Source organism: Pongo abelii, chromosome 2, assembly GCF_028885655.2.
Source record: "Pongo abelii isolate AG06213 chromosome 2, NHGRI_mPonAbe1-v2.0_pri, whole genome shotgun sequence".
Lineage (NCBI taxonomy): Eukaryota > Metazoa > Chordata > Mammalia > Primates > Hominidae > Pongo > Pongo abelii.
Window position 1 is genome coordinate 67,848,724 of NC_085928.1, and position 25,128 is coordinate 67,873,851.

A 25,128-nucleotide genomic window follows, 5' to 3' on the forward strand; every position below is an offset into this window, starting at 1 on the left:
ATGCTGTGGGTATGACCAAAAGCTAATTAGGCTTACTGAAAAGAGCTGGGAGTTAGAAAGGATTGTCCCATAGTGAGCCAGAAGTTAGAAACTACCCCTCAGCTCACCATGAAAGCGCCAGATATGGGTATGATTACACACTACTCTTGCAATATGGGCATCCAAGTTCAAAATGTAACTTAAAAATTACCATCCTACAATTCCATACCCAGCTAAACTACCACTCAAGTGAAATAAATGTGTTTCCAGTAATACACAGACTAAGAGAGCTTAGTTACTCCAGGCCCTTGCTCAAAGAACTACTAAAGGATTAACTCCAACAAGAAGAAAATGTAATCATGTAGAAAGGAATGAAAACAATGGGGAGCAAAGAAATCAGTAAAGCATGTTGTGAAATACAAGTATCAACTCTTAAGAAGTAATAAGGCAGTATCAAAAAGTAAATATCACAGGGATGATGAGAGCATGGGATTTGGAGCAGAATTTGTGTGCTAGAGTATTTTTTCTTATTCAGAAGGAGGAAAAAGATAGTTGACAGCCACGCTGACTGAGTCAGCACCACAACTCCTATCTCTGCACTGCACTCAGGGATAGACCCTTTCCTCCCAACCCAGTGGTGCTGCACGTACAGCTATCACAGCCTCCCACAGCACTTCACAGATGGACTTTAGTTGCAGTCCTTTCTTCCAAAGACAACTGTGGCCATGGTTCTGGTCCTGACTCTTCAGTGGGCATTCTTAGAACTCTGCTGTTTCATTCTTAGGAAGGAAACCCACAAGGGCTGTCAGCGTGACTTCAGGGCACCAGGAGTGACTGCTCCATTTCCAGCACCTGGCACAATTGGAGCTCCAGTTTCTACACACCCTCCTGCTTCTTGGGACTTTTTTCCTATAAAGCACTACTGTCCAATAGAATGTTCTATGAAGATAGACATGTTCTATATATGTGCTCTCTGCTATGGTGGCCACTAGCCACAGATGGGCATTGAGCATGGGAAATTTGACTAATGAAACAGAGGAACTGAGTTGTAAATTTTATTTAATTTCAATTTAAATAGACAGATGTGGTTTATGGGTACTGTATGGGACAATGTAGTTCTAGAAAGTGGAAATTGCTGAAGGGATCCATTCCATTCCCTTTGCAGGAAGCTCTGAGGTGATCCTCTCTCTCTCTCTCCTTGCTGGAGTGGGAGCGAGGGCAGGTGGGTGGCCCCAACACCCAGGAATTCCTTCTTGCCTAGACTACTTGGCCCCAGAACTTCTGCTTCCCCTGACCACAAGCCCTAACTGGTTTGTCTGACAGGCCTCAGCCTGCCTTCAGTGCTCTCTTAGACCAGTGCTCCTCAAATTTTCATGTGTATAAAAACCACCAGGGGTGTTGCTAAAATGCAGATTCTGATTGAGCAGCCTTGAGCAGGCTGATTGAGCAGGCTTGAGAATCACTATATGATGGGGCCTGAGGGAGTCAGCATGTTTGACAAGCTCCCAAATAAGGCTGGTGCTAGGCCTGGAGACACTTTGAGTAGTAATAAGGTTTTAGAGACAGAAGCTCCTCTGAAAAGGCTACAGACTGTATGATTCCAACTATGTGACAATCTGGAAAAGTCAACACTATGGAAGCAGGGAAAAGATCAGTTCAGGGGAAGGAAGGGCTGAACAGGCAGAGCACAGGGGACTTCTAGGGCAGGAAAACTACTCTGTGTGATACTGCAATGGTGGGTGCGTGTCATTACACATTCACTGGAGCTACAACATTGCACATTTGGAGGTACAACACCAAGAGAGAACTCTAATGTCAACCATGGATTTAACTAATAATAATATATCAATATTGGCCCCTTGATTGTAGCAAATGTACCACCCAAATGCAAGATGTTCCTAATACGGGAAATGGGCGTTGGGAGGAGGTGTGGGGTGTATATGGGAGCTTTCTCTACTTTCTGCTCCATTCTTCTGTAAACTTAAAACAGCTAAAATTAATACAAATCTATTAATCTAAAAAAACTATACTTAATCTGCAAAATTTAATGTGCAATTTTGGGGAGGGAGGTTAAAGATCCTCCCCCACTTAAAAACTCCTGTCTGAGAAAACAGAAAATGTCTTACTCATCCTCCCCACCCAACCTCCACCCCACTCCCACAGTGCCCAGGAAATATCTAGCAAGAATGGATACTTGGTAAATTTCTCCTGATTAATTTAAAAAGCAAAGCCTGGCATCATGCCTGGCATAGAGTAGGTACTCAACAAATATTTGGTGGATGAATAAACATGAGGTGGGAATTCTAACAAAACAGCCCGAGGATACCTGAAGACAGGCACTCAGTTGTTCCTCTTTTGTGCTGGCACAGCTCAGCTCATGACTCTCCAAGGTTCTCACCATCCCCTGCCATGGCAACATCTCTCCTCTATGAGACAGCAAAATTCTCAAGGGTGAAAACACCATCATTTCATCCCTGTACTCTCACTGCTTGGCTGGGCCTTGCACACAGTACGTGCACCTTGAATGTTTGCTGACATCTCTTTGAAGTGACTCCACTGTCTCCTTCCTGTGTTGATCTTCTTGAACTTCTGGAGGTAGCCAGACAAACTCACACGATGGTACTAGCTCCAGCCACAACTGTCCATAGGCTGTAACATCACAGCTGCCAGACCCCCATGACATTGCAAAGCCTTCTCCATCCTCAGTCAGATTCTTCCTTGCCATACTCCTCAAAACTCAAGGTCATTTGATAGCAGCCTCCTTTTCCTCCAAACTGGTTGTATTCTCCAAATTCATTCTATTCGCTTGCCCTTTCTAAACAGCTAATATGTGCTTTTTCACCTAACGTTACCAAATCTGCCTGGAGGAAGCAGATGTGTAAAGGATAAGGCTTTCTCCTCTAGAAGCTTACGAGAGATGAAACTGAGGCTCAGAGAGGGTGAGCCTCCTGCCTAATGTCACACAGTGGAGAATGAAGAGCAGGCATTCACATGCTGCTCTGAAAACTCATACTCTTCATTGATGAGCTTTGCTGAGCCTCTCTCTTATCTGAGTAATCTTCTGAAGTTACAGCTCTCTTCATGCCAGTCATCTCTTGCTCAAAAACATTCAACAGCTCTCTCCAGACCAATAAATGAAATCTGAACTCTTTGGTTTGGCAGTCAAGGTTCTTAATGAAGGGGCTTCAGTCTACTGACTTCATCTTATTTCTTATGATTCCCTATCACAAAGTCTATCCTGTAGCTACACTGAACTACAGACCATTTCCTGCATATATGCAGACTTTCCACCTCTGATCTTTGCTTCTTTCTGAAAAGACTTTTCTTCCTAATCCTGCAGAGATCAAATCAAAGACTGTTTCAGCAGGGCACGGTAGCTCACACCTGTAATCCCAGCACTTTGGGAGGCTGAGACGGGCAGATCACTTGAGGTCAGGAGTTTGAGACAAGCCTGGCCAACATGGTGAAACCCTGTCTGTACTAAAAATACAAAAATTAGCCAGATGTGGTGGCGCACAGCTGTAATCCCAGTTGCTCAGGAGGCTGAGGCAGGAGAATCACTTGAACCCAGGAGACAGAGGTTGCAGTGAGCTGAGATCACGCCACTGTACTCCAGCCTGGGTGACAGAGTGAGACTCCATCTCAAAAAAGAAAAAAAAGAAAAGACTGTGTGTGTCATAAAGTCTTTTCCAGGACATGTGACTGAAAATAATGTTGTTCTTCTCTGATTGTCTATGTTCCTTTATCTGGCATCACTATATGACATCCACCACCCATCCATCCATCTATCCATCCATCCATCCATCCATCCATCCATCCATCCATCATCCATTCATTAACCATCCATCCATTCATCATCCATCCATGCATCTATCTATCCATCTGCCCATTCATTATCCATTTATCATTCATCTATCCATCTGTCCATCTATCATCCATCTACACATTCATGAGTCCATCTATCATCTATCTGTGCATCCTTCCTTCCTTCCATCCATCCATCCGTCCATCCGTCTGTCCGCCCATCCATCCATCCATCTGTCCATACATTCATCCAGTGCTGACTGGGAGCCTCTCATACACCAGGCTCTGTGTCAGGTGCTGAGAAGTTCACAGCGGATAAGACAAATTCTTTGCTCACATGGAAGTCACTTTCTTAATGGGGATACTAACAATGAACACATAAACAAATAAGCATGAGATTACTTCAGACAGCCATCAGCCCTGTGAATAAAATAAAACAAGGGCTTTGTTATGTCATAGGGTCTAGGGAGGGAATTTTTTTTTTTTTTTTTGAGATGGAGTCTCACTCTTGTTGCCCAGGCTGGAATGCAGTGGCATGATCTTGGCTCACTGCAACCTCCACCTCCCTGGTTTAAGCAATTCTCTGGTTTCATCCTCCCCCGTAGCTAGGACTACAGGCACATGCCATCATGCCTGGCTAATTTTTGTATTTTTAGCAGAGATGGGGCTTCACCATATTGGTCAGGCTGGTCCCGAATTCCTGACCTCAGTGATCCATCTGCCTTGGCCTCCCAAAGTGCTGGAATTACAGGCGTGAGCCACCACGTCCAGCCTAGTGAGGGATGTTTGAGCTCATCTGGTCAGAGGTGACCTGACTTTGGAGCTGAGATCTGCAGGATGACAGGGAGCCAGCCACAGGAATATCTGAGGGGACAGTGATCCAGGCAGAAGTCAGAGCCCTGCAATAGAATCGATCCTGGAATGCCCAAGGCTGTATGGGACAGGGACCAGGCCACAGAGGGCTCCTTGACCATGGCCACGGGGAGCAGTCTTGATTTGAATCCTGAAGCAAGAGGATGCAGCCATGGAGTGGTGAGCAAGGGAGTCGATCTCTGCCTCTGGTCACACCAGAGTAACAGGGATCAGCCCAGCCCTCCTGCCATAGCAACTATTAAAGCAGACAAAATATAGGAAACCACTATTTTCAGGTAGTAGACAACGTGCAGGGCTAGACTGAAATCCTGAGAGATGGGAACCCCTGAGAGGGTTTGCCCAGCCTGCTGCTTGGTCACAACTTCCTGACCACCATGCAGAGAGCTGAGTCTGAGCATAGCATGCAGTCTCCCTGGGCAGAGGAGGCAGTGCCAGAGTGAGGACAGTGGGAATAGCTGGAATCCACAGTGGGAGTGCTGGAAAGGGAGCTGTGCACAGAGGGGACCCAGAAGCCCATGTGGAGGCTCTCCGTGAGGCTGGGCTGAGGGCTGGCTAGGTGGGACCGCTCAAGGCTCACCAGAGAGCATTGCTACAGAGATGAGTGGAATAGAGACCCTGGAGTCTGGATGCTGACGGCAGGGGGAGGGAGGCAAGGGGATGGGGGCTCCCACCCTGCCACAATGGAGAGATCTGGTCAACCCCAAGTTTTCATGCTTGGCACCCAGCTGAGACACAGAAAGACCTTATCATAGGAGCAAGAACCATGTCCTAGGGCAGGGTATCTCAACCTCAGCACTACAGACGTCTGGGACCTGATTTTTTTTTTTGTCATAGGGGCTGTCCTGTGCATTGTAAGATGTTTAGCAGCACCCCGGGCTCTACTCACTACATGCTGGTAACATCCCCCAATTGTAACCATCAAAAAATGTTTCTAGACATTACCAAATGTCTCCTGGGAGGTAAAGCTTCCTCAGTTGAGACCCATGCTCTAGAGTCAGAATGACTTTACACCCATCCTAATTAAGTCTAAAGCCAAACCCTGATGAGATTTATAGGGGAGGCAGAGCTTGGAATCCTATCAAGTCCTATTGAGTTAGAGGGGCTTGGGAACAGTCCAGATTTCTACAGACCTGCGCTAAGAAAACAAAGTTGAGCCTACACAAGGTTAAGGTGGTCATCTAGTAATCAAACTAAATAGTATAAAAGATTTTAAAGAAGCTACTATAAATATATAATATAAATGCATTCAAATAATTAAAGGAAAATACATTCAAAGAACAATGTCAGAAGGTTGTACGATCCAGGATCCCTTTTAACAAGCTTGCTTGGTCTGCCATGTGAGAAAGGAAGCAGCGGTGATCAAGAGGAGATAGAAGCCCACCTTGGAGGTGATTTGATTCTATTCTATTCACTCAGAGGAGTCCGACTTGTGCCTCAGTTGTTCAGGCTGCACTTAACTTAGTATGCTCAACCTTGGTAGATACCCTCAAAGTGGGGGACTGACAAACTAAAGCAGGTAAGTGAAGAAAGAATAATCAAATTATAGAATTAATGAATGTCTCAACATTGGGAACCAGGTGAGTGGAACGTTGTCCCAAAGTAGAGGTGACAGGCCTCCCTCTCAGAGGGGCCAACCGGAGGCTGACCAGGTTACCACAGAGAAGATTCCTGCACTGAATGGAGATTAAAGCTGCCCAAGGCTAAGATTCTAGGATTCTTGCAAAGTTGTCACATAGGTTTGGGATGCTCAGAGACTCCAGAGCCAGATTGCCAGCCCAGGACTGGGCAGGGATAGAGAGAGGTCAGGAAAATCAGACACAACACAGTTTCAGCACTGTATCCCTCACACAGCCAAGTCAGACTCACCTGGGTTCAGCTGCTGGCTGTGCAAGCTTCAGCCCCTCAGAGCCTCAGTCCCCGCATTGTTAAAACGTTTAAGACATAGGCTTTAAAATTCTCATGACTTATAAGATAATGTATAAAGACCTCAGGTCCTATCTTATGGGTCATGAGAATTTTTACCTATATATAACATTTAGCTCCTATGTCTAAAATATAATAATTTTCAACTATTTGCTGATTGGATAAATTAAAAGACAAGTTTCTAAAGCACAGTACCTGGCATTAAGTCAGCAATCAATCAATGATAACTAGCATCAGTAGTTTTATGAGTACCCAAGCAGCGTTTCAACCTCCAGGACTGTGGATCATAAGACACTGCTGAAACAGCCAGGAATGAAACAAGAAAAGAATAAATATCCACTACCTTTAAGCGTGCATGATGTTAGATCAGTGATGCGTCTCTAATTACGGAGGAATTTACCCTCTGACTAGGAGTACACCTGTCAGGTCAGTTCCAACCCCAGCACCGCCTGGCACCACTGTTGTCATTGTCTTAATCATGTGTCTGTGTCAAGAGACTGTCATTTCCTTGAAGATAAGAGTCATGTGTGATGATCTGATTTTACATTTCAGTGCTTGGTATTAGGAACAATGAACCTAACTCAGAAACAAATACATTGAAAGGAAACCTTGGGGGATTTTCAGTCTCAAGTAGTGGCCCCCACCTCAGTGAGGCTTGCAATATTTTCAAAACCATATATAATGTCTCTATGTTGATGTCAATATGGACATTTTGGTTTGAAAGTCCAACAGCCAGAAGGCCCAATTTTCTTTGGGTCCCTGGTTAGAATCAGAGTACACTGCCACCAGGTGGCAGCAATTCCATGGTAACATCTGTGAGGTTCAGCAGGTAGGGTCTTGAACTGGGGTCTTGTTTTCCCTGATTCTCTTTTTGTGGGGTGGGGAGGCAGGGAAGATTTGGTGTTCTGAGGTGCTCTCATAGTGTGGGCATCTTTCATCCCAGCTCCAGCGTTTGGACACCTTAGCCTCAGGCTCCAGTTCCCTGCACAGAGGAGGTGGATCTGGGGAACTGGTGCACCAGTACCCGGAGAAAGCAGACCCCACCATTTGGATCTGTGACAGGCCTTTCTGTTCTTGCCCTGAAAACACACACTTGAAACACAATGAAGAGTGAGAGGAGCGGGAATCTGGGGCAGAAACAACGTGATTTCTTGCAAGATCCCCTCAGCTCCCCAAAGACTGAAAAGACAGAAAGTAAAAATTTGAGGGGAAAAATAGAGTGGAAGTACTTCACACTTCAGAGAGAACATGGGGCTGACAGTGAAGACAAACAAATGTTTAGAAAGTTATAATAGACCACGGAATGCAAATTGCTGAGGGACAAAAGCGGCAAGATGCTATGTTGTTTCAAGTTCTTGACGAGAAACTTAATTTACTGGATCCACAATAAAGGTCCTTGGTTCCAAGTTCAAAGCGCCCCCCCACCTCCCCCCACTGCCCCCTTGGGCTGTGGGGCCCTGACTCGTCCTGCCCAGAGCTAGCAAGGTGGAGGCAAAAATGAAGACCGCCGCTGGTGTTCCAGAGCTCTTCTGGCTCCCAGGCCCTAGGCTGGGTGCCAGAAGGGAAAAGTGGAGGTGCTCTGGGCCTCATGTGTACACTTGCCCCACTGCCTCCCTGTGCGGCCGATACTCTTACCCACAATGCACAGGTGAGAACCTGGAGCCCAGAGAGGTCAAGGGGCAGGCTGTTGGTCACCATCTGGCCAGTGGCAGCAGAGTTACTCCCATTTCCTCGCCTCCACACCAGATCCCACTACACCAAGAATACCTCTTTCTGAAGAGCACACCCACAACTGCAACCATAACGCAAAATAACACTGGTTGTACTAGAAATTGTTCTTCCTTCTGTCTTTCCTTCCTTACTTTGTTCATTTGTTTGGTCCTTCCTTCGACTCATTCAAAAAATATCTCCTGAGCACTTCCTGTGTTGCAGGGACTGTTCCAGGTCTGGAGATTGAACAGGGCAGGTAACAGATAAATTCTCCACCTGCATGGGGCATATATCCTAGTGGGTGGAGAACGGTGATGCAAAATGAATGGTATCTGCGATGGTGATGAGTGCAAGCTGGGAGGACAGATGAGATGCACCAGGAGCACGGGGGGTGGTGGCGCGATTTTAAATAAGGTGGTTGGGACCTTCATTGTGACTGCACTGGTCGGGTGTGCACCCTGTTAGACTTTCAAACAATTTTCACAGTTCTCTCTCTTGATCAGTGAAGAACGTGTTCTCCCCACTTCTGCATAAAAAGCAGGAAAGTAAAATGGCTCCCAAGGCTCCAAAGAAGGAGTAGAAATGACTTGCTGTGCCGTCTCAGCCCTCAGGTTTCCCAGCTGAGCTCTTTTCACCCTTTCTGGCTTTACTGGCCGGGAGGGAGGACGAATGGGGCCACCATGAAGGCAGCCACAGCCACCCAGCTCAACACTTTATCAGCCTTCATGCAGAATCCCTGCTGCCCACATGTGGAGGGGCAGGAGAACCCTCCCAGGGAACGTCCTTGTATAAGGCTGGAAGCTGGAGTCCAGGGCTTTGCACCAGTCAGACGCCCTGTTTCCCCTTTAGAAATGTAAATGACACAGCAAATAGGCATGTCTGAGCCCCTTGTAATCCTGAGGGAAGGGGAGCTGGGGATCAGTCTGGAATTAATGGAGATCCTGGATCATGGAGGGGCCACAGGGCTAAACTGGGGCTCCTCATCGCTCTGGTGGGGATGTGGGCAGAAGAGTATCCTCTGGGAAGGTGCCAGGGGACTCTCCTCTCCCTGCTGACCTGCACATGCCCACCTGTCCTGGCCCAGGCCCAGGCTTCATGAACCCCACACATGTTTGCAGAGAAGTAAACTCTGCTGATAAAATGCCATCCCCACGGTTATTACTGGAGCATGATGGCAGGCTGGCCCTTCACGGAACCACAAGAGACAAGGCAATTTTGGGGTTCTAATGCAAGGTGCACCAGCTAACAGCCCTCCTGACTTTCCCAGTGGACCTTTCCAGGAAGTTCCTAGAAAGGCAAGAGAGGGAAAGTGATGGTATAAATGCAGCTACTCTATTTTATTTACTTATTTATTTTTGAGATGGAGTCTCGCTCTGTCCCTCAGGCTGGAGTGTAGTGGCGTTATCTTGGCTCCCTGCAACCTCCACCTCCCAGGTTCAAGCAATCCTCCTGCCTCAGCCTCCAGAGTAGCTGGGATTACAGGTGTGTGCCACCACACCTGGCTAATTTTTATATTTTTAGTAGAGATGGAGTTTCACCATGTTGGCCAGGCTGGTCTCAAACTCCTGACTTCAAGTGATCCGCCTGCCTCAGCCTCCCAAAGTGCTGGGATTACAGGGGTGAGCCACTGTGTCCAGCCTAAATGCAGTCACTTTAAGCCCACTTTAATGTATAAAAGGCACAAGTCGTTCACAGGCTCTGGTACTCAGATGATTACCAACAACAATTTGCTACTCCTTCTCAACAGACTGTAAGAATGGAGGAGAACTTCTGGTCTCATCCAACCCCACTTCCTTCTTCTTCTAGGGAGGGAACCCCAGAAGAGGTGAGACTCCACCCTTTCCCATCAGACTGCGTGCTCCCTGGGGACAAGGAGGCTCTTACTCATTCTACATGCTGAGTAGCTGGCACAGGCAGGGCTGCAATAACTACCAGTGGAACAAATTAAGGAAGGGTTGCTGGGCTCTGGTGATAGATGAATGGGACACATGTTTGTTGTAATCCCTGCCATCCTGGAGTCCACAGACTAGGAAGGACTCCCCACCAAGTGCTCATTTCACCCCCTCCTGGCCCTCAGTCCACCTGAGCTCACCCTCATCCTCCAAGGGACTAGATGGAGCAGCCCTGGGGACCAACGGGGCTCAGAGGCTGGAGACCTGAATGCGTCCTGGAGCTCAGCCTGAGGCCCAGCCCTCTGACTCCCCACAGGCTTCTCTTCCTCCCCTAATCACCTCTCCTTCCTATTTCCTATTTCTCCACTTGTGGGAGAGATTTTACTGGCTATAGAGTCACCCATTTAAATTTCTCATAGCTGCAAGAGGCCTGAATACTGCAACTGCTGGATTATCCCAAAGACACAAAGGTGCCCATGCTCCCAGACTAGCCCAACAGCCAGGCCTAGGGACACTATCTGGGAACTTTTCTTCGTGGTGCAATTTGAAGTGCAGGATCATTTCTAGAAGTACAGGAAACTAAGGATCATTTTCAGAAAACAAACAAACAATCTGGACTTGCTAAGAGGACAACACTACAAAGAGACACAAGATGGAAACTTTCACTGACTTCCTGACAAAATACTTCCAGTCGACCCCTCTTCCTAATCTACTCTTCCTAACTTTGGGAGCTGTGCCTCAGTTGTCTGTAGGGTGACCATGTGGCTATGGAAGTCCTAAGTCTAGCTTAGGATGTTTCTCTACCCCCACAGCACTGTGCCTCAGATGTTGGCCAGCCACCTTCCACCTGCACTACATTTGTCATGTCCATGTTTGTCTTAATATTTTTTGAACATTTGCCTTTAAATTAGCCTCACTTTTAATCATATATATGACATATATGTGTAAGTATGTATGTACAGGTTGAGTATGTCTAATCTGAAAATCTGAAATGCTCCAATGAGCTCCAATGCTCATTGAAGCATTTCCTTTGAGAGCCATGTTGGCACACAGAAAGTTTCAAACTTTGGAGTGTTTAGGGATACTCAACCTGTATATATATGTATGTATGTATATATGTGTGTGTATGAGATCATACATATCATATATATAGTCTCATTCTAGCAATGATAGCAATAAAGCCATGATTTTGATATGGTTTATGTCCCGGTTTTATTCCTAATGCCTATTAACATACATACATAATTCAAAAGAAAAAATATTCCTCCGTGACCGGGCCATCAAACTTGACCTTCAAGGCCATTGGCTGGTGCAGGCAGGTGCAACCTGTGATTGAGGGAGGAGGGGACATGGCCCCCTAGAGGCTAGGAGCCTTACTCAAGGTCATATCACCACTGGCAGAGAGCAGGAATGGAAACCAGTACTTCTTGCTTCTTCATGGGCTGGGTATTCACAAATGGGGACAGCTGGAATTAGGCCACACTGGGCTTCTTCCTGCAGCATACCCCAGCTGCCAAAACACACCAACATATATGGGGTTTTGTTTTCCTTTCCCTCTTGGGGTCGCTATCCTTATTTATGCCACAGAAAATCAGCAGTTGCTTTTTGGGGACATAGTTGCTTTTGGGACACACACAAACACACATACACGCTTCCTAGCCATCACTAACAGAGAATCAAAAAATATTACAGCTCACGGATTTGGTGATCTGGAGGTTATTAGACTTTTTGTTAAAGAGAACCTTCTCATGAAAAATGAAAATAGCCCTTACTCCTATCATTCAACAAACATTTAAGGAACACCTACTGTGTACCAGGCATTGAGCTCATCAGGGACTGAGGATACAATGGTAGGAAAGGCAGATACAGACCTTGCTCCCAAGCTGCCTTCTCAGCCAGTGGCCACCCTGTGGAAAATTGTCAATGCCTACAATAATCTCTGACACAGAGTAGGCACTCAGAAAATACCTGTTCAACAAGTAAATGGACATTGAACAAATAAAGATCACACACAATTATATACACACATAAATATCTTACTGTAAATATATAGGATATGTAGGTGCTTTGGAAAATAAGTATGGGGTGCTGGGGGTAGTGCATGGTGGGCAGTCAGAAAAGACTTGCCTGAGAAAGTGATGTTTAAACTGAGTCCTAAAGGATGAGTGGGCCGGGCACGGTGGATCATGCCTGTAATCCCAGCACTTTGGGAGGCCAAGGTGGGTGGATCACGAGGTCAGGAGTTTGAGACCAGCCTGGCCAACATGGCAAAACCCCATCTCTACTAAAAAAAAAAAATACAAAAATTAGCCGGGTGTGGTGGCGCACTCCTGCAATCCCAGCTACTCGGGAGGCTGAGGCAGGAGAATTGCTTGAACCTGGGAGGAGGAGGTTGCAGTGAGCTGAGATCGCACCACTGCACTCCAGCCTGGATGACAGAACAAGACCCCGTCTCAAAAAAAAAAAAAAAAAAGGATGAGTGGATGAGTGGATGGTTGGTCAGTCAAGTTGGGGAAGGAGTGTCTGGGGAAGAAAGAAGGAGTGTTTCCAGCAGAGAAACAGCATGTGTGAAGGCCCTGGGGTAGAAAGGCCACATCTATTGGATGCCCAGAGAGGAGGTCAATACCTGGAATGAGCTGAAAGAGGGGGAGAGTGGTAGGGGATGCAGCCAGGAGGCAGCTCACAGAGGACAGTGGGGACTCCACCATTTGGATCTTATTCCAAAGACCACAGGGAATCCCAGGAGGATTTAAGCAAAAGAGGTGCCCATCGGATTTACATTTCAAAAAGATCCCTCTGTTGCTGGGTGGGGAGTGGCCTAGATGGTCAAGCAGCTGTTTCTGGATGACCAGTTAGGGGGCTACTACAGTTTTCAAGTGGGAGATGGTGGTGGCCTGGACTAGGCTGGTGGCAGCAGGGGTGGAGAGCAACAAGGATGGAGTCAGGGGTCAGGTGGAGTGGGGCCCATCAGCCCCTGCTCACACGCCCCTGAGGGTACCCCAGTGCACTGTCAGCAAACTTTTTCTAGAAAGAGCCAAGTGGTAAACACTTGAGATTTTGCAGGCCTGTAGGAAAGAGTCAACAGAGCAGGCCCAATGTTGCTCCAAAGTCCGGCCCATTTGTAGTGTTGGCTCTTGCCTGGTGTCTGGGAATTGGGCTTTTAGGATGCTCCCTGTGGTACAAATTGACACAGTTGTTTTTGTATGCCTGGAACACTGAATCCCATAAAGTCTGCCTGCCTAGACCATTTGTATAGCAATGTGATTTCTGGTGAACACCTGTGTTTCTTCTGAGAGTCTGGAAGTCAGAGGGTTGTGGCTGATCATGGAGGCAGGGAGTACCTGTGCAGTCAATAAAACACCCTCACTAAAAACCTGGACTCTGCATCGTAGGAAGGCTTCTCTGGGCAGAAACCCTGCACACATGCTGCTGCATTTCCTTGCTGGAGGAAGGAACACAGTCTGCATACCCACTCCAGGCAGGAGGGAGGGAAAGTGAGAAGCCTGTGCATGGATTCCTCCACATTCTGCCTGGTGAGTGTCTTTGTCTTGCTGATGATGGAAACAAACCACATCCATGAGTATAACTGCTTCTGTGTCCTGTGAATCCTAAATTACCAAATATGTAGGTAATCTTGGGACCACCCCCCGACACAGGGGTCCACAGGGTTTCTGTCTCAACTACTCAACTCTGCCTTTGAGTGCTAGAACAGCCATGGATAACAATATGTAAACAAATAACAGGCTGTGTTCCAATAAAACATTATTTATAAAAATGGGCAGAGGGCTGGATGTGGCCTGAAGGCCATAGTTTGCCAGCCTATGCTCATGGAAAAGTGGGGGCTCTCCAAATCCACTTTGAAAACGCTTTCATGTCACCAGTGAAGAAACTGAGGCCCAGAACGAGGGAAGGGCGAAGGAGCTTGTCCACAGGCACTCAGGTTCCATGGCAGAACCAGGAGAACCCAAGTCCCAACTCTCAGACCAATGTGCTCTCCGCTACTTAATACTGGCTGGTGGCCAGGGTCTAAAAGGAAGCAGATGGTAGAAAACAGCCTGGCCTGCCTCACCTCTGTGTTCATTCTCATTCGTTTCTCTCTCTTCCTCTCTCTCTCTCTGTGGGAGGTGGGGGAGGGGGGCTCTGAAGTTGTAGGTGCCACCTGGATTTTCCCAAACTTTTTTGATTATAAGAATCACCTCTGAGGGTTCTTAATAATATGGATGCCCAGGTGCCATCACAGACCCACTGCAACTGGATCTCCAGGAGTAGGGCCTAGAATCAGCATTTTTAACCAGTTCCAAGGTATTCGGATGATCAGCCAGATTTGGAAACTCTGGGTGACACTCAGTGGCTCTTGAATGACTACCAGGAAGAAAGAAGCCCATAAGCAGAGGAGAGACGGGGAAATCTGTCTTGGATCAAGGCAGAATGCATGGACCTCATAAAAACACACCGACCAGTGGTTTGTAGAATATGTTCTCCAAAACTGCTCCTTCAACTGAGCCTTTGCCATCAGAGATCAGGAACTGGCAAAGCCAACAGGTGAAGCTAATTTCCTTCTTCCCAGGGATTCTGCCTGCAATTCAGAATGCCATGCAGGTGCCTAGTGGTATCCTCAGCCTCAAGGCCCTGCAAGGCATGGCAAACTGAGACAAAAATGAGCTAACTTCCCACTCTGCCCACTGTGATGAGGGGCCTCTGAGCTGCACTAACCATCCCTCAACAAACGCTTCCCCCACAAGCTCCCCTAACAGGAGGTGGCTGGAAGCCACAGATCGCAGACTTGAAACTTCTTGCAAGCCTCATTTCCTATTTGGAAACTGTACTGATTCCATGTGTTCTGTGTTTTAACAGAAAAATGAGTGCCTGCTCGCCTGCTCAAATGTCTTTGATTAAGTTACTTCACATACTAGAATGACCTAGAGGCCTTTAAAAGATACTTACACCTGCAACCCACACCCAGAGAGTTCATTTTAATTGGTCTGGGTTGTGCTCTGGGAATTAGGGTTTTCAAAAACTCCCCAAGAGCTTCTGACATGTAGTTGAGGTTGAGAACCACCAGGCATTGTGAGATGTTCTGTTTTTATCTGTTTAATGTAGTCCAAGGCACACCACCATGTACCCACTTAGAGAACCTTATGCACAGTTACTACTCACCATTCAGAACAACCAATGCCTTATCAAAGACAACTGATAGCTTAGCCAGTTTCTCCAACTCTTTTTTTACTACGAGCTACTCCCACAAAGAAAATCAATCACAAACAAAGACCCAGTTTCTCTCACCGAGATGCACTACTGCAGAGATCTGTGATTTGGGGTAGAAATTTTTTTAAAATTTTTAATTAACTTCTAACTGAAATTTAGTATTTGTTTCAATTTTAGATGCAGGCAACGAACTGCAGTCCTGTTAGCAATAGAAGATATTTTCATATCATGGTGGAGCTATCTTGAAATGTCACTTATGCTCATTGCTGCTTTAAAATCACAGTAGTCATCAGACTCGCTGCTGGATCTGGCTATGTAATGTCCTTGTTTTAAAATGTGCATCTATTACCATGTCAGAAATTTGCCTTTTTAAAATGTTTTGGTAACGGTATTTCAAAATATTTGATTTCCTATGTATTTAATTTATGCATTTAAAATTATTCTGGGAAAGAGTCCACAGGCTTTCCACTGTTCAACCAGCTGTTGAATCTCAGTGGCCGGTGGCAGGGGCTCTGCAGAAGGCTTCTCAGTGGTGGTGGGTGATGCTGCACATTGAGCAAGCGACTCTTACCTGTGGGTCAGAGAGCCGGGAGAGGTCAGGGTACAAGTAGAACTTGATGCCCTCTGAGGCCCCGGGCAACGTGACGCCTCGTATCAGGAGGATCAGCAGCATGATGTAGGGGAATGTCGCGGTCACGTATACAACCTGTGCACAAGAGGAGAGGAGAGAATCAAGAAGGGGGTGAGAGCAATGGAGTTACTTCACTCAGCACAACATCCTCTGGGTGCATCTGTGTTGTCGCATGTTGCACCAGGACCCTCTCTCCCAAGGCTGACAAGCATTCCCCCGCATGTATAGACCACATTTGCTTGATCCATTCATCTGTACAAGCCAGTCACAGAAGGACAAATACTGCATGACTTCACTCACGTGAGGTACCTAAAAGAGTCAAATTCATAGAATGAAAGAGTGGGATGGCAGTTGTGGGGAACTGGGAGGGGGGAAATGGCGCATCACTAATCAAGAGGTATAAAGTTTCAGTAGTGAGATGCATCAGCTCTAGAGACCTGTTGGACAGCATTGCACCTACAGTCAACAACAATGCATTGGATACTTACAAATACGTTAAGAGGGCAGATCTCATGTTTAGTGTTCTACCACAATAAATAAAATTAAAAAGGAAAAGGAAGCAGGGGTGATAGGAGGGGGCCACAGAGGGGGTAAAGGAAAGAAGGGCTTCCTGGTGCAGCAACAAGAACTAACCCCTAACATGGCCTGTCCTCCTGCCTCATACCTCACCAAACGCTAGGTCTTTCAGTGTTATCTACTGAGTGCCTGTGATGTGCTTGAGAGTGGTGCTTGTTGAATTTTTTTGACCACAACACAGAAAGAAATATATATCACAATCCAGCACATATAGAGCTGAAAAGGAAGTTTCACAAAATAACACATGTGTGATACGTGCTAATATTTTCTATTATATTCTTTTTTAAAATAAGCTGGTCATGATCTTCTAAATCCACTTTAGAATTCACTGTTGAGTCAATACCCACATTTTTAAAGCCACAGTTCTTACTGAAAGTTAAGTATTCATAGTTAAAGAGAGACTAGGATAGCACAGGATAGTATAGGCTAGACTAACGTAGGATAGGATAGGATGGTATAGCATAGCATAGCATAGCATAGCATAGCATAGCATAGCATAGCATAGCATAGCATAGCATAGCATAGCATAGCACAGCATAGCATAACATAGGATAGTGTAGGATAGCATAGCATAGGATAGCATAGAGTAGCATAGGATAACATAGCATAGGATAGGGTAGCATAGCATAGCAGAGCAGAGCATACTATAGGATAGCATAGCATGGCATAGGATAGGATAGGATAGGATAGGATAGGATAGGATAGGATAGCGTGGCATAGGATAGGATAGGATAGCATAGGATAGGATAGGATAGGATAGGATAGGATAGGATAGCATGGCATAGGATAGGATAGCATAGGATAGGATAGGATAGGATAGGATAGGATAGGATAGGATAGGATAGGATGGGATGGGATGGGATGGGATGGCATGGCATGGCATGGCATAGGATAGGATAGCATAGGGTAGGGTAGGGTAGGGGAGGATAGGATAGCATAGGATAGGATAGGATAGGATAAAATAATGAAGATGAGAAGAGGGGAGGGAAAGGAAGAAAAGGGCAGAAAACTTTGGGGGTAGAAAAAACTCAGTGCCTGCCTGGAACCATTTGGGCTTGGTCCATTTGGAGGCAGGTGATTGGACCCAATGAACCCGAGAGATCCTTTTAGCTAGCGGATTCTGGATAAGAATCAAGACAGTGAAAGACACAAACCTCCTCTGAGCTTCCTCGCACAAGAGCAGCCTAGAAGGAGGCATCAAGGCCCGCAGGGACTGTAGGAGTTCCCGTCCCAGGGGCTGCTTGTGATGCCGGCCACACCCCTTAACTGAGGTCCCTGCAGGACTCAGTGTCCTGCCAGTTCTGACTTTTCTCTTTTGTCACATTCACTCCTCCAATCACTTGGTTCTGTCCTCTCAGTGGGGCCTGCCTCCTCCGTCTGTTCGGATCAGCAACTTGTCAACATTTGGGGTCCAGGGACACTTCTGAGAATCTGAAGACCTTCCCTCCAAATGTGCTCAGATGCAGATACGCATGCAAGCTTTGGTTCAGAGACTCCAATTTCCCAGATAAAGAATCTATGCCCTGAGACTTCCAGCTTTCTAAGTTAGCCTCTCGCTCCTGTTTAACCCAGGGTTTCTTTGACCAGTGCTTCAGTCCTCCACCCATTTGTTCATTCATGTATTCCTTTATTGACTCAGTTCATCCACCTACTCACTCACTCACTCAAACACTCTCAGGCACCAAGAACTGAGCTAGGTCCTGGAAGGTTAAAATAAGACCGAATCACAGGAGGGGAATTTCTGCTTCAAGCAACTTCCAGTTAGTAGTAAAGAAAGACTTACAGACAGGAGGTCATGCCTCATGTCATCAGGGGAGCAAAAAGAATGGAAGAGCACAGACAGAGTGAGTCCCTCACTGCAAGAGCAGTCCAGAAGGGCTTCTCCAAAGAAGTGTCAGCCCATAAAGGATGATAAGGAATTCATTACTTGGAAAATGGGGATGGAAGGAAGAAGGGAACAAGACATCCTCACTCCATGCCCAGCCCTTTACACATGATAATAACAATGGCTGCATTTACTTAGCACTTCCACACATGAAGCATTCAACAAGAATGAGTAGGCATGATTATCTTCTTTTTACACATGACAAAGGTCAGAGAAGTTACTCATAACTTGCCCAGGATTGCCCAGTGAATGAACGACAACCAGATATGGGGGTCATGGCAAGTCCTGCCTGACTCCAAGGTCACACATTCAACCACCAGGCTACCTATGTACGCAATCTGCAACCCTCACGACAGCCATGCAAACCCTGTGTTATTTTCCCATTTTAGAGATGAGATTTTCAGAAAAGTCAAGTCATTCCATTTGTAAATGACAAAGAAGAGATTTTAAACCCAGTCCTCAAAAATAGGAAATTAGAACCAGCAAAGGTTGGTGATAGTGGGTCCTGTGGACACATCCTGAAAGGCTGGATTATTTTATTCAGACAATGTCTCTATTCTGCAATGATGGCAACCTCCCCAGCCCACTCATGGCCCCTGCACCACCAATTTCTGCATCCCTGTTTCCAAATCAACCATCGGCTCAATTGACATGTCACATAACCAACACAATCTCTTGTTATCATATGCAATGTAATCCAGAAAAGGCGCAGATCAAATACATTATAAAAGAGCAGAAATCAATATTAATATTAATAAAAATAAGAGGCCAGTAATCAACAAGGCTTGATGGTTTCTGCAGAGAGCTAAAAGTGCTATAAAATCTCCAGTTTCACTTAGCAGCATCTAGGATAGATCTTCAGCATTTCATATACATTCTTGATTCATTTCCTTCAAAATTACCCCCCCCTCCCCCACCAAAGCCAATCAGCTTAAGTCTATAAAACATCAGGTTGAGGCTAATAACCCATTGCTTTCATTTAGTAATTTCCACTTTTGTCTCTGTTGTGTGGCAGAAGATTAATTATCCAGAATGTCCAGGAGCTGACCTGTTCCAGATACATAATATTTGGAACTCAGCTATCTTAATTCCCAATGCTCGCAAAATTTAAGGAAAAGAACATTACCATGTAAAACATAAGAACAACTCAAAAATCATAAAAATGTGTCCTTCACCTGTGGGACCACTTTGATGTGACTATGCTTGCTGGTTATGCTATGTCCAGTCTATATTGGGTAGACTGAGCCAGTGGGGTGTCATTAAGAGGGTCACTTATAACCTGGCCAAATGTACCCTCACTGTTCCCAGGCACCATGTACAGAACACTGCTCCTCAATTACTACAGTGACATAGTTTATTAAGTGGCTGATGATAATTTTGAAGCAATTCCATTGTTTAGAGTTCTGAATCGATGCTCTGCTTCTACATTATATTTAGGAGAACTACATTCCCTCCACTGCTATTCACACCTTCATTTTACACTTCTTTTATAAAATCATAAACCAAGGGAAATGAAACCAAGGGAAATAAAATATTCAAATGAATTGCCCAAAGATCACAGGGCAGACAAAGAGATAGGCTGCCAAAATGAAACCACTGGCTGGCAGGCATTAGCTCAGAAAAAATCATTTGTAAGCTGAGGTTTGAGAGCCTTGAGTCAGGGTACAAAAGGTGGTTTAGAGGCATCGTTATGTAAGGCACACAAGCAGAGAGTGGTATGAAGGTTGAAATTCAATGCTGAGGATAGCCTGTGTCTATAGCTCTTTTAAAGCCGCTTTAAAAAGTGGCTCTGTAAAAGCTACTTCTAATCTGTTTCTACCCTTGGCCATGCCAGACACTTGGACATCATCTTTCACTTTTCCTGAGAACAGCTGTGCATTGTCAAAACCATACAGATTCTTGTCATCAAGAGACTGCACATAAGTGACACACATACTGCCACTCTTCCCTCTTGTGCCTTGCCAGACATCACTAATAGCTCACAGCATTCTTTGCAGCTAAGCTTGGATGCAGCCTCAGAACCCTCCGCACAGCACCCCAGGCAACCTGCCATAAACAGCTGGGATGAAACCCATCTATCTGCTACCCTTGGTCTAGTCCATGTTTCATTTATGCTTTCTCAGACTCTCCTGCAGGTCAACAGAATGGTAAGACCCAGGTCTAGTCCTTGAGGAAGGAATTTATGCACATGAGCATCTAGGAATGAAACTCCTGGGATCATGACACCACACAACGAGGGTCATACAAGAAAAGGAGGCTATGGAGACAGGTTGGGAAGGTGCTTCCAGAGTCTCTGGGAAGGGATCCAGCCTTCTCCTGTCTGTGAACATGGGCTGGAGCTTGGTCCTCAAAGATAAGCAGGAATGGGAGAAGTTGGGTCAGGCAGGGAAGATGTGGAACTAGCCAAGGACATAGAAATAGGCAGAGGGTATTGTCTGCCCCCTCGTATATCCAGGAACCTCCAGGTTGTCACTCAGGTGTGCTCAGAGTTAGGTTCACCTCTCTTCTCAGCTTCTCCCACATTCAATCAGTGATCAAGTCTTGCCAACTAGATCTCCAACTACCTTCTGAAGTTACACCCTCTTTTCACCCCCATTGCTGGTGCCATTCATCACCTTTCTTCTTGGTCACTGACAGCCTATACTGTCCATAATGCAGCTGCAGTTACAAAAATAATAATCCTGCATGTCTCTTCCCTGTTCCTGAGTCTAACCTCCTCAGCCTCGCATTCAAGGTTGTGGGATATGATGAAAGGGTTGGGCTTAGAGCTGGATAACGCTGGTTCAGTCCTGGCTCTGCCCGGGCTTGCCGTGTGACTTGGCTAGTCTCCACCCTTCCCCAGACTACCAGGTTCCCTGCTGTTGGGGAACGTGCCAGGCCTCTTAGGCCTCCTTGCCTTTTCTCAGTCTCTCTTTGTCCACAGAGTCCATCCCCAGCTCCTCGGCCACCCAAGACGTTCGTCCTGTGTGTGTCTGAGTCCCCACAGGCGGAGGATTCCTCCAAGTCAGGGCCCTGCCCTCCAGTTGAGAACTCATTGTCCTTTCTATCTTAAAGGTCTGGAAGCCGAGGCTCAGAGTGGTCCATTTAAAATGTCTGTCTGGCTACAGAAGCCACCCTCTTAGCCTCATAAACCACACTGTCTGCCCAGATGTAGCTGAGAGGATGAATCGCCCTGTCCTCCCTGAGCCCCATCCCACACTCATCACCCCTGTCATTCCCGCATCCTCCCAGCACCTAAAGCTGCTCTCCATCAGCAATTTTCCTGCCTTGTAAGTTTAAGATTTTTACAATATAAGGGTTTGGTCTTTTATTTTCCCTGCTGTATCCACAGCACCCAGAACAGTGTATATAGCACATAAGGTGTGCTCAATACATATTTGTTGGACAGAGGAACAAAGAAGCAGGCTGAGATCTGGAACTCTGAGGTTACAATGCAGGTCATTAGGAACACTGCTTTGTGCTGCATCCATATGTGATGCTGGGTCCACATAAAACGGAATTCAGAAAATTGAATCGGATTTTCAGAGGCATATTTATAAACAAGGACATCACAAAGGATTTGGCTTTAAAAGACAGACCAGGTCATATACAGAGGGCAGGACAGCTCAGGTGCAAGGTGCTTCCTGGCAAAGTGTCCCTTTCAAGATGTCTGAGGCCCTAGAATTTGTCTGGAAGAGGCAAGAGGCCACAGCAGGGTTCAGGCATTATGCTGAATTATGCAGCATTTGGTGATGGGCCTAATAAGGTCTCTGACAAGGTACCATCAAGCCTGGCTGTTCCTGGCCACTGCCAGTAGTGGCCCAGACCCAGAAGGGTGGGCGTGGAGAAAGGAAGGTCTAATCTGTCAGAACCCTCAGTCCATGAAAGGAGGCATCACTGCCCAAAACACACCCCTTGGTTAAGAAAGAGTTTTCACTATTGTTTAATTCCCTTTTCACAGGTCAAGGCTTTCTGAATACAAAGGTTAGCACAATTGGTGGTAATTATACTGTATCCTGTTTTAATTGACGCTAATTGCTCATTTACATCCCAATACTGGGATTGTGGGGTGGTTTTCCCTCTACATCCAGGACACGGCCATTTATTTCAGAGCAAGGAGATTGTCTGATCATTTGGAATGCCACAAACGTTGTAGAAGGGCCACCCCATCCTAAGTTTTCCAGGATAATGGAGTCAATTGGAAAGTCAAGTCTTGTTCAAAAGGCATCCAAAAAAGCAGGGCAGCGTGGGGCAAGAACCTAGGACCACAAAATCAGAAGATCCAATGTGCTGGGCAGCTGGGGCCAGTTCCACACCCTCTCTGGGCTGGCATTTACCATCTACAAAGAGGCAAGGATAGACTAATCCAAACTTCAATCATTCATAGCATCTTCCCAGTATTTTTTTTTTTTTTGCCATATACACATATCACCTTTGTATTATTAACTTAATATTTTCTATATATTAGTACACTCTTTTATGTTAAACAAATATACGTAATGAGAAAACTGTGAATTACCACCATAAACAGAAAACTATGATCTCTTACTGCAAATGGAAAGTAACTACAAAAATAAATGTGACGAAAATAAAATGTGATTAAATTCTAGCCAAAGGCTCTGAGTCTGAGCTGTGTTCTGTCTTTGTTCAAAAGCAGAAGAAGCAAGTTATAGAGAGGTGCTAAAGATAAACCAGCACCTCAGCATACCTTTCACCTTAAGGGACATGAAAAGGGAAGAGCTGTCTCACTTCGTAATTGGATGCTCTGCAGTCTGGGTTCATGGATTATCACCGAAATCATCCCGTGGACCACCAGTGGAAAGAACTCTTTCTGGATTTGTGGGAAAGGACCAGATGGATGGTTTCTGAGATCCTTCCCTGCTCTCTCAGCCACAAAGGACCAGGACTCCTTGGAGCTATCCAGGGTCCTGACACGGATTTGGGTTGAACCTTCTGTGAACCTGCTACCCAGAGCCTTGGAAAATGCTGCTATTAACTGAACACCTACTGGGTGCCAGAAATATCTCATACAGTATCTCTAACTAATTTTCACACCACTTGAGTAGGTTCTTTCCCCACTTTGCAGACAAAAATTCCTCCGAGCCTAGGCAGACAAAAATCTCTCCAAGCCTAGGGAATTCTAGGTCACAGAGCTGGAAGTGCTCAGAAGTCTGCTCTCTCCAGCACACATGCTGCACTCTGCCACACATGTGGCCAGGTGCTGCCATCTTGTCGTCTCCTCTGGCTGTTTTTAACCTCAAGTGTTCAGCTTGCCTGACATTTGGCAGCAACTCATAATCCATCGCCCACTCTCCCAGCCAGGGGGACACTGTGCAGTCTCGCCTCTCCCCTGCATCCCCTTCCAGCCAGTCTCGCCTCTATCTCTCAGGTGCATCTGCCCATCCCATATGGCCAGAAAGCATGGCACTGAACATCCAATCCCTGGACAATCACTCTTTTAAATATTAACTGATTTTTCTCCCCTTTGGTTTTTTAGAGACCACTACCTGCATTCCCAGGAAAGAACACTTGAGCAGTCAACTAACAGTCTGGCATAACTCCCACAAAGATACTATTTATCTTTGGGAATAAAATGCAAGAGAATGCATATCTAAAGAAGGAAGGCCACCCTGGACACTTCTGGCCTCCTCACAATTTTTACCACTGTTGGAGGTGTTGTTCTAGAACATTCTAACAGAAATAGTAAATGTAGGGGAAAACTTTCTGTTTTAAGCAACCAAATTCTAAATAGGTAGAGTCATGTTTTCACAAGAAAACAGTGGCATTTCTTCAAGGGGGTAATGGTATTTTAACAATGCAGTGGTATTTCCATGAAGAGCTAAAGTTATAATTTTTGTACAAGTGCAAGTGGTGTATCATTAGCTGTGAAATTAGCCCATGTGTGGGGCCTAAAATAATCTAACTAAACACTGACCCATGTGGGATCCACATTTCAGGGCACTATCCCTGGGCTGGGTTGAGGAGGAAGAGAAGAAAGGTGTTGAGGGGCAGGACTGGAGCTGGGAACAGCCCAGCAGGTGGTCCTCATCCCACCACAGCACAGAGACCATGACTCTATTCTCCCTCTTCTGCAGTAACAAAACCCCTTATTTTCAAAAGGACCCATGGCTGCCCCAAATAAAGACATTTCCCAGCTTCCTTTGTAGGTGGGCGTGGCCATCTATGTTCTGGCCAACAAGATAGAAATGAAGGTGCCATGTACAGCTTCCAGGTCATGTCCTTAAAGGGAAGGGCTGTATCCCATCCTTCCTTTCTTGCCTTTCCCATGGGCTGAAATGAAAACAGTCTTGGGCCATCTTAGGCCATGTAAATGAGGGCAACACCCTAAGGAAAGCAAAGCAACAGAACAGAAGGAGTCTGGGTCCCTGAAACCAGGCAGCTCACACCCACGCTGTTATGGGAGAGAGAAATAAACTATCTTGTTTATGCTTCTGTTCTCTGAGGTCTCCATTATAAGGAGTCAAACATGGAAGCTAAATATCTAACCACCAATTGCCTCTGTGATCTTGGGTGGGTCCTGTTGCTGCCCTGAGTTTGTTGTTTTTCACCAAATGGAGGCACTAGCCCAAATGATCCACATTGTTTCCTTCTACTCAGACAGGAAGAGAAGATTCTGAGGACAACCCAGGGGCTGAAGGTGGACCCTTAAG

The 25,128-nt window shown here is 46.0% G+C and overlaps 1 protein-coding gene across 2 annotated transcripts in view; it reads right to left on the bottom strand.

Moving 5' to 3' along the window:
* SLC6A11 (solute carrier family 6 member 11) overlaps nucleotides 1-25,128 on the bottom strand; it is a 124,375-nt gene that overhangs the window by 49,649 nt on the left and 49,598 nt on the right. For both annotated transcript variants that reach the window (XM_002813433.5, XM_009238698.4), the window contains one exon: nucleotides 15,958-16,092. In XM_002813433.5, the coding sequence (XP_002813479.3) occupies nucleotides 15,958-16,092 (135 nt within the window). The remainder of the gene's footprint in view (nucleotides 1-15,957; nucleotides 16,093-25,128) is intronic.